The sequence below is a fragment of the Grammomys surdaster genome, unplaced genomic scaffold (genome assembly GCF_004785775.1).
Source record: "Grammomys surdaster isolate TR1022 unplaced genomic scaffold, NIH_TR_1.0 127, whole genome shotgun sequence".
NCBI lineage: Eukaryota > Metazoa > Chordata > Mammalia > Rodentia > Muridae > Grammomys > Grammomys surdaster.
Genome location: NW_021604585.1, coordinates 5367550 through 5377785, shown reverse-complemented (window position 1 = coordinate 5377785; position 10236 = coordinate 5367550). Strand labels below are relative to the sequence as shown.

The 10236-nt window shown below is 44.3% G+C and overlaps 1 protein-coding gene across 1 annotated transcript in view; it reads right to left on the bottom strand.

Annotated features, from left to right (window-relative positions):
* The window catches only part of LOC114640105 (nesprin-2-like), a 50282-nt gene that overhangs the window by 21937 nt on the left and 18109 nt on the right, over positions 1-10236 (bottom strand). The window contains exons 9-15 of the mRNA XM_028789037.1: positions 9965-10138; positions 7703-7837; positions 5643-5801; positions 3269-3480; positions 3063-3123; positions 2175-2293; positions 1230-1356 (exon numbers count right to left, since the gene is read on the bottom strand). Of these exons, the coding sequence (XP_028644870.1) occupies positions 1230-1356; positions 2175-2293; positions 3063-3123; positions 3269-3480; positions 5643-5801; positions 7703-7837; positions 9965-10138 (987 nt within the window). The remainder of the gene's footprint in view (positions 1-1229; positions 1357-2174; positions 2294-3062; positions 3124-3268; positions 3481-5642; positions 5802-7702; positions 7838-9964; positions 10139-10236) is intronic.

The following is a 10236-nucleotide window of genomic DNA, read 5'->3' as shown; positions in this document are numbered from 1 at the left end:
AGAGAGAGAGAGAGAGAGAGAGAGAGAGAGAGAGAGAGAGAGAGAGACACACACAGACAGAGACAGAGACAGAGAGAGACGGGGGAAGGGGGGAGAGTACGATGTCAGATCACTTGGAGCGGGAATTACAGAAGGTAATGAGTCCCCCTGACCTGGATGCTGAGAACAGGACTTGCATCCTCTACAAGAGCAGTGTGTGTCCGTGACCCCTGAGCTCTCCCTCCTGCCCTCTTTTTAAGGTTCCTTTGAGAATCCTGCTGAAGGATCAACAGGCTCACTTGTTCACTTTTCTGGAGCCAGATGTACATTTCCAATCAACTCATTATTCAGTCACTGGGAAGTCTCAAGACAATGTCTTAACCATGCTAAAAACATGCTTATCCATCAAAGATCTGATGGGTTTGGCCCACTTCATGAAAAACAGAGGAGCCAGATGGCAGGTGTGGCTGGGAGCTGCTTACTAAACAGAAGGAAACCAGGAAGCAGGAAGAGGCTGTAGGAAGTAGGTGGGGACACTGAATTGAGTGGGAAGATAATACAGGAAGTAGGGGGACACTGTAGGAAGTGGGAGGAGCCTGGAGGAAGTGGGAGGACTCTAGAGAAAGTAGGAAGACACTGTAGAAAATGGGAGGACACTGAAGGAAGTGGGGAAGGACCCTGCAGGAAGTGGGAGGACCCTGCAGAAAATGGGAGGATCCTGAAGGAAGTGGGAGGACCCTACAGGAGATGGAAGGACCCTGCAGGAAGTGGGAGGATCCTGCAGGAGATGGGAGGACCCTGCAAAAAGTGGGAAGACCCTGCAGGAAGGGAGGACCCTGCAGGAGATGGGAGGACCCTGCAGGAAGTAGGAGGACCCTGCAGGAAGTGGGAGGACCATGCAGGAAGTAGGAGGATCCTGCAGGAGATAGGAGGACCCTGCAGGAGATGGGAGGACCCTGCAGGAAGTGGGAGGACCCTGCAGGAGATGGGAGGATCCTGTAGGAGATGGGAGGACCCTGCAGGAGATGGGAGGACCCTGCAGGAGATGGAAGGACACTGAAAATTATACCACAAAACAATAAATGAAGACCCTGAAAGTCTGTCCTGGCTTTTGAAAGCAAATCCAGGCAAGAGAAACATGAGAAATGCCGTCTAACAATGAGACATCTTACACACATGACCTCCACAAACCACCACAGCTGTATTTCTGGAGTGTAATCTGCTCAGTGAGGAAAGGCGCTCAGAGTTACCTGCAGATCTGTCAGCTTAGCCTGCAGGCAGGCACTGCTCCTCTCACTCTCACTGGGAAAGTCAGATGCGATCGTGGATTTGCTGTCTTGCAGGTGTTGCTCAAGAATCTCCCTTTGTATGTCATACCTGGGAGAAAATTAAGTGTAACATGACTTTGTAGAGGGAAGGGGTAGTGAGGGCAGGGCAAAGAATAATGAGATATGTATGTACGCATTTGTATGAAATGTCACCGTAAAGCCCACTTCTTGTTTGTTAAACAATAAATAAATAAATAAATAAATAAATTCAAAACATTAAAATTTTTAAAATTTAAAACTTAATTTTAAAGTAAGATAGAAATATTTTTTAAATTACTATCAATTTTGCATGCAGAAATGTCCAAGGAATTTTTGCTTAAATGAGTCACATGCCAAAATTAAAACTAAAGAATAATAAGTCTTAAAAATACATAACGTGGACAGGTAAGATGGCTCAGTGGGTAAGGGCACCTGCTGCTAAGCCTGATGACTTGACTCTGATTCCTGGGACCCATATGGTGGAAGGACTCCTATAAGCTGTCCTCTGTTTCCACACACCTGCACCCACCAATGCACCCACATCACAAATGAATAAATAAACTTTTGTAAAAGGAAGGGGTATCAAGATGGTTTAGTAGTTGAAGGGAACTGCCACCAAGCACACATGCATCTACAAGTAAGTGTGCATGTGTGTATAAATACACGCATATTGTGCGTATGTGTGTACATATAAATATCGTATATAGAAATGTACATATGTAACATATTGTGTGCACATATCACATATATAAATGTATATGCCACATATATGACATATATGCTATATCACGTATGATACATATCACATATGCATGAACAGGTATATACATCATATGCAGTCACTGATGAAGAATTTTCAGCGGACCTCACTGTTTAAAAGGAAGTTACCTGTCCTGTAACTCATTTAGGGAGACGCTGCAATCCTTTCCTTCCTTCTCCATAACGTTTTCTTCTTGCTGAGGCTTTAATTCTGATGTCTGACTAAAATTCTTAATGGGTTCCATTACCTAAGCAAATATGCAAAATAGTAAAGACAATTACTTAAACATATTTACATATCTATAAAACTTAAATGTTTTATGCTCAGGGATGGTTCTTTATATCCAAAATCAGGAAAGAATAGAAGTCCTTGAGATGCCTCTCCTCACAGCAAAATTCCTCACAGACATCTATTGGGCTGACTGTGGCCTTCTAATTGATCAAGGGACACGGTCAGGCGCCAGTGCTTGACTCTGCATCAGACCTCACAGGCTCAGTCAAAGGTGAAAACCCTCAACACAAGTTTCTCATCCCTTTCCAAAAAAAAAAAAATCTGCTGGCTGGCACCCACACTGTGATATACGGCAAATGCCAGCCTCTCTACCTTCAGCAATCTGGTAAATCCAATCTGCAAGGGAAACAAAATTCATCCTACCAAGAAGCCAAATGAGCCCATTCATCTCAACATATTGGGCTGTCTGTGAAGACCGAAGTCAGCCTCACTGACCTCAACAGCAGCAGACACAATTTGTCTTCAGGATTCGCTGGGAGCCACTGGGACACTCTCAGTAGATTGCTAGGCACACCATAGCTTTGGTTGCCATCATTCTAACTCTTTGAGAAGTGGCCTGCCTTGCGTTTCATAAGGTGGGAAATCTTAACTGATGATGACAATCAGATACTAGACCGATGCTCATGAGAACCAGATGCTTGCCCACTTAACCTATATTGAGACTATTTGTGAACTAGATCACCCGGATTTAACACCTTCTCAGTTGGCAGCTGGTTATCTGGTACCTCAGGCGGTGCCTCGCCGTGTGCATCCCTTCTGCCGTTCTCAGTTGTGATCAAGGCACCCCTAGGAAGGAAGCATGACTGGATATTAAGATAGAATAGGGGGAACGTAGAACCTCAAAACCATGATCATCCAAATGTCATTTGGTTGTGTAAACAGCTTTTTCTGGCTTTGCTCTGGAGCGTGGCTCTTCTTACAAAGCACTAACCTCTCCTTCAGTGCACCTTCCTGGGAGGACTGCAGGGTGGTGTGAATCTCAGAAGCACATTTCAGAAGTCTCTCTATCTTTTGTTCATAGCCTCGGAGAGCTTCCTTCAATTTTTGCTGATCCTCTGGTGATGTCAGCTCCTCACACAGCACCCTCAAGACACCCACATGGTGTTCCAGCTGGCACTCGATGCTTTCCGGAGAAAAGCAAACCTGAGGGAAGGAAGAAAGCTGGGCTTCAGCTGAGGGCATATGACCGGAAACTCCCGCTGTGTGCGTGACTCTGACAGCATGCTCTTTTATGGACCGTCTGCTATGTGTTGAGTATGGTCAGGGTTTATGAACTGTCTGCTATGCATTGAGTATGGTTACAGGGATTAGGGAAAAGCAATGAGGAAGTCGGCCCTGAAAGAGTCCCATTTCAGTAACTGACATGCAAGTAATGGTCTGTAACATCATGACGTTATGAGAACACCGCCACCTGCCTGCTTCACAGAGGGAGCCATCCGAGCTGGATGTGGAAGGGACGAGGAGTTCTCTAAGGGTGACTGGAGGATTGTCTTAGATTCTCTTCCTGTGGATATAGCCAAACATCCTGACGAAAGCAACTTAAGGAGGAAGGGTTTAGTTTATCTCATGGTTCCGAACGTAGCCCACCATAGCAGGAAGGTCGGGAAGTGGGAGCTAGAGGCAGCTGGTCACGTTGCTCCCATGACCAGGAAACAGAAAGATGACTGCAAGCTAGCACTGAGCTCACTTCCTACACCTAACACAGTCTAGGATCCCCCTGCCTAAGGATAGCCCTATACATCTGTCAATCAAGATGACCCCCCACAGGCATGCCCAGAGATCCATCTCCCAGGTAACTCAGCTTCTGTCAAGCTGACAATTGACACAGTCATCACAGAGAAGTCATCTCCACCAGTGACGGAAGATGACAGGTAGTAAAAGGTTCTGAGGGCACAGGTCCCTGCTGCTGTTGGAGTGCCCAGTCTAGGAGAGAGACACTGAAGGGATGTCCTGGATCCTTCTGAAGATCTTAGGGCCATCCTTGGAGAGGGGAGAGGGTTACCACTGGGAGGCAGTAAAATGAGATCTGGGCTTCGAAAGGTCAGTCCTGGGGCCTGGGGATATCTCTGAGTTGCTAGAGGGTCTGTCTTATGTACATGACACTTTTGACTTCAATTCTCAGTACTGTCCCCTACTCGGCAAACCAGCAAACTGTTGTGGTGAAAGATGATGAAGCCATTTTCTTCCTAACAGAATAAGAGAAGGGGCAGCACAGTGGATGGAAGAGAAGAAACTGCTGTGCTTATGGAATTGGCCTTCAGTAACTCGGTTACATCTGGCGGGGGTGGGGGGAGGGAGGAAGGAGAAGATCGTGGAGACAGCATGGCCTGGTGATGAGGAGAGGAGGGAGCAAAGTTTGAGAGGTGATGTTACTGGTTCCATTCCAGACACAGGAATCTAAAATGAACACTTGTGATGCCCACCAGTCAGGAACAGACTGTAGACATGGGGGGGGGGGGTTTTGCCAGAGAAAGACTTGGACACAGCCATAAACAGACAAATAGTCTTATAAAATTGCATAGTTAGGATGGATACAAGTACTGAAAACTGTAGAGTGTCCCTTCCGAAAACTAAAACATTAAGGAAAAGTAATGAAAATGGGAAAATTTGTAAAGGATAGTAAAAATGTAGCGCGCTCTCTCTCTTTCATGCTCTATGTGTGTGAGTGTGTGTTACAGATATATCTTCTATATGTGTGTATATATAGACACACACACATATATACATATATATGTGTATATATATATACATACATATACATATATATACATATATATATATATATATATATATATATATGTATATATATATATAAAATAGGTATCTGTGCAAGCAAGAGTAACATAGTGAGAGCCACAGAAACTGACAGTTAAGATGAAATGACTAAGCCCTGTCAACCACACAAACCCAGTCAAATAGGCTGGAGATGAAAAGAAATCATCAGACAACCCCCAAGTCCTGCATGACCCGATTCGCTCGTTTTTACAAAAGCTCTTTTGGTGACCCAGTGTCCCTATAAAACTATCTGTACTGCAGCAGTAGTTGAGACAGCTACGAGCAGTCTCAGGAGCAGGCAGCACCCAACCATCATGATCGAAACGTGGAACAAACACTCCTGGCTGAGATGTCTCACTTCTGACGGGGTAAAAGCACAGGATTCAGTTAGAGCCAGACTGAGTGACAAGCCCAGGGAAGTAAACAGGCTCAAGAGATTTCCACAGTACAGCCAATCGGAGGCCGTGAGCTTACACTGTGGTTACCCAGCCAACACGAAGACAAACAGCAGTGGGCCCGAGTGGCTTTACCTCGTGTTCCTTGCGGAGGCCCCTGGTCCTCCCTCTACGGATAAGCTTCTTTTCTTTATTTATTTGCTTTTCAAGTTTTGCAATATTGTCTTTAAGCTTTCCTTCTTCGATGTCTATTTTTAGTTGTCGGAGATACAAAGAAATTTCGTGATGGAGAGGCTGCAAAGGATGAAGGAGTGTATTAATCACAAGAGGACACAACACACTGACTCTCTTTCCAGTTACAACAAAACAGCCATGGAAACAACAGGAAGGAAGCAAAGCCCACACGACCTGCTCATTCACCCTCTTTATCCCTGGGAAGAGTGTTTAAAACATCCCAGATCCATAGACCTATTTCTTTTTCTTTCTAACAATTAAAAAAAATATGCTTTAAACTGTGAAAGATGCTGTCGAGAAAATGAAATAAAAGCTACAATCTGGGGAGACTAGACATTAAAAAGACAGCTAAGCTAAGGAGACATGACAAACATATGAAATCTGGGTCCTGGATGGTGTCCTGGGGCAGACAAAAAGCATTCCAGGGGTCAGTGCGAATCTGAGGATGCACAAGCTTTAGTCAATATAACGCCCCCTTATTGGCTCACTCACTAGGACAGATTCCTTCACTAGAACTCTCGGAGCTGTGTCTGCACTGATTCTTTGAAGTGAAAACTGCTCTAAAATAAGAGCCCATTCAAAATCCCAGCACTTGAGAGGCAGACGCAGGTGGATATCTGTGAGTTCAATGCTAGCCTAGTGAATTCCAAGACAACCACGGCTACAGATGAGACGCTGTCTAAAAAACAAAAATAAGTTTGTCCAGAAAATCATTAATAGATTTTAATCTAATTATATAGACATCCCTTAATCCAGAACCCCCTTCCCACTGGAGATACTAAAATCTGAGGACACTTCAGTCCTTTTTGTAAAGTGCCATGTTATAGCCGGGCTGTGGTGGCACACGTGTTTAATCCCAGCACTTGGGAGGCAGAGGCAGGCAGATTTCTGAGTTCGAGGTCAGCCTGGTCTACAGAGTGAGTTCCAGGACAGCCAGGACTCAGAGAGAAACCCTGTCTCAAAAAACAAAAAAATAAAGAAAAAAAAAGAAAAGTGTCATATTATCTACACACGATCTCCAATACACTGCAAGTTATTTCTAGATTTTATATAATGCTTAGCATAATATAATGTTATGCAAATAGCTGGTATATTATATTGTTTAATGAATCATGGATGGGGTTGGGGACAAGGCCATACACCTTCAGAGTAGATACAAGTCTTTTTTTTCAAACAATTTGGACCCACAGTTGGTTGAATGCATAGACACAGAATCCAAAGATACAGAGAACTGACTATACTCATCAGACACATACAGCTACATTCATAATATAATTACCATTGATTGAACATATCCTCTATGGCCTATGTAAATCTTTGTAATAACCTGCCAATTAAATTGTGTTATTCTCATTTTGCCAGTGTGGTTTCCAAAAGTTTAGTAACCTGCCCAGGGTCACAGTTTTACCTCCACAGAAGCCTCTCCCTGCGTGACTAGGGAAATCTGAATGGACACAGTGCACTCAATCGGGATCTCATTATCTCATTCAGGATCTCAGTCAGGATCCATCCAGGAAATCAGGAACATGCTCGACTTTTCATTCCGGGGATATTAAATGGCTCCAGGCATGAAAATTTAGAGCAGTCAAACTAAGAAGGAAAAGCTAGTCTATCAAAAAAGCAGCAGGAGAAAGCTTCTCTGTCCCTGGGCTTGAGGCCTTCCTGGAGCCTAGGGAAGAGAGAGCCATGAGTTTCCCATCATGGAGAAGAGGACAAGCAGCTGCTGAGACACTGTGGAGAGGCAGAGAAAGAAACAACGTAGGCACTCCGCTTCTTCCAGCAGCTCTCAGATCTGTAAGGTGGCTGAGGCACTGGCTGAGGCAGACACCAGTTGAAACAGAGCCTGGGACCAGCACCTCTAATGCAAAGGTATCACAGACTAGACAGAGGAAGCTTGGAATGGCTCTGAAGATGACCAAGCACAGGACCAGAGCCATAACCCAAGGCCCCGAGGCTCTCACCTCCCACTGGGCCCTCGCCTCCTGACTCTGTTCTGCCAGCTGCAGCTCTGCACCACCTGGGACAGTACGCTTCAGTTCTTCAACAGCTTGCAGATACTTGGCCAGACTATTGGTATTAAAAATTTCCAATGCTTCCTGAAAAAGAATTTATGAAAATCTGACGATACTGGCAGATCCTGTGAGCTAACTTGGTATGTCTTGAGTAAGAAGGACCAGAGTGGGAGTTGACGGTGATGATACGAATACACACAGGAGATATTTTGTAGAAAGTTGAGACTGATGACCTATTTTCATATCTTGACTTCTTTCAAAAAGATTACAAACTATGTTTTATTGAAAGGTCTTTACCTACTTGGTATTTGAAATGATAAAATTAGCATACAATAAGGCAAAAATTGTACTGTAGGATTTTATGTGGCAAATATTTAACACTCTGCAAGAGCAATGTTGTGTAGCCAGGAAGTACCATTCATTACCTCATTATCAACTTAAAGTCTTGCCCAAGGCCAGTCCACAGACAGTCCCACCCCAAAGAAAGAGCTGCAGTAAACAGCTGGGGACAGACTTGCTGGACCTGTGTCTACTCCTCCCCTGACATGTTCTCTGAGAGCAGGAACCTGGCTTAGGTAGCCAATGAATGGCAGAACCAAAAACAGGTTGGAAAGTTTCTGAAAAGGGCTGGAAATCCACAGAAGAAGGAAGGATTCTGGAAAAGGCAATCAAATAGGGTAGAGACTCGTTCATTCATACAATGTGCATTTATTAAGCACCAACTGTAAACACAATACCCTTCTTTCGGTCTTCCCTGATAAGTGAAAACCCACTCTGTTGGTGTGAGTGTCCACTACCTTCCCATCAGTGGAGTGCAGGGCTGTCAGGATAGTCCCCACCAGGGCCTGGTCTGACTTCTGTGATGAAAATGTTCATTCACTAAATGCGCCAGTCCAAAACAGAGAATCCCCAGCCTCAAATGAGGAAACTAGGACAAAGGCCGATGTTCTTCTTTCCTCTGGAACCTCAACTTTTCTTCTCTTTTCTTCATTCATTTTTTTAAATTTATGCATAGGTGTGTTTGTCTGTCTGTCTGTCTGTCTGTCTGTCTGTCTGTCTGTGTGACCACCTGCATGTAGGTGTCTGTGGAGGCCAGAAGAGGCTATTGGATCCCTGAAACTGAAATTACAAGCAGTTATAAGCTGCCCAATGTGGGTTCTGAGAACCAAATCCAGGTCCTCTGCAAAAACAGGTGCTCTGGACCATGGGCCATCTCCCCAGCCAATTTTTCTTCTTTTTTACTAGCCCCCATGCGGATCCTTCTGAAATCTGTTTTAGCAACTAATTGACTGAGTGACCTCTTGCTTTTCTGAATCTTAGGTAGCTAGGACTGGCCTCCAACTCCTAGATAGTGTAAAAGATAACTGGGGACGCCCGATTCTCCTGCCTCAGCCTCCTGAGTTCTGAGATTCCAGGAGTATGCTACTGGCAAGTTGTCAAGGCTCCCACTGACACACACACACAGAGAGACACACAGACACAGAGACAGACAGACACACATATAGGCAGAGATATACATAGACAGACACACTTACACATAGAGAGGCACACACACACTACAGACTCACGTGGGGAATGGACTAGCTGAGAAAAGGAAAGATCAGTGGGAGTGAAGGGACTGAGAAAAATATTCTCATGTATGAGAATGTCACAATGAAACTTAATACTATGTATAATATAGATCCGGCGCACACACACACACACACACACACACTCACGCACACACCTAGTAACTAATAAAATAAGTAAATAACCCCACAAGTAGCAAACCCTCTCTATACAATACTATACTACTGGGTCTTTAAGTTACAGATAAGTATATGATTATGAAAGTTTTCTCAAAGGAATTCAATTATAGTACTCATACTCACAGAATTTAAACTAACAATAGGCTTCTCTGCACCTTTTCCCCATTTAGAGCCTCAGCAAATCAGGTACCTGGGCTGGACTGAATTAATATGCTCATTTTACACTTAAAAAACAAAAGCCAGAGAAGAGAAACTAAGCTCTTCTCGATCCTGGAATCAGCTGTGCTCTCTGTGCTGGTCTTTACTTGAATATTTACTTTTAATACTCTCAGGTGAACAACATCTAATACCGGGAAAACGTTTCAAGCTAACAGTAATTCTGCATGTAATTCAGTGAAGGAAACATCCACACATCAAGCCTATGGAGAGCTGACAACTCCTCCCCCTGGGGCAAGCTTCCCACCTTGTACTTTGAAATGAGTCCTCCAGGGCGCCCTCTTTGCCTAAGCAGCTGCTCAGCTCTGGAGATGGAGGACTGCAGCTCCCTCTGGGCCTCCTCCACCTTTAGCTTCACGCCTAGCTTCAGTGGCTCACTACTTATGTTCTTCAACACTGTAGACAATTCTACCATGGTGATCTGTGAAGGAAAAACATAAAAAAAAAAAAAAAACCTCTCAAGTTAACAGCGGGGCTGACTTCTTACTTAAACCCCTGTGTCTCCAATTTTTTTTAGTT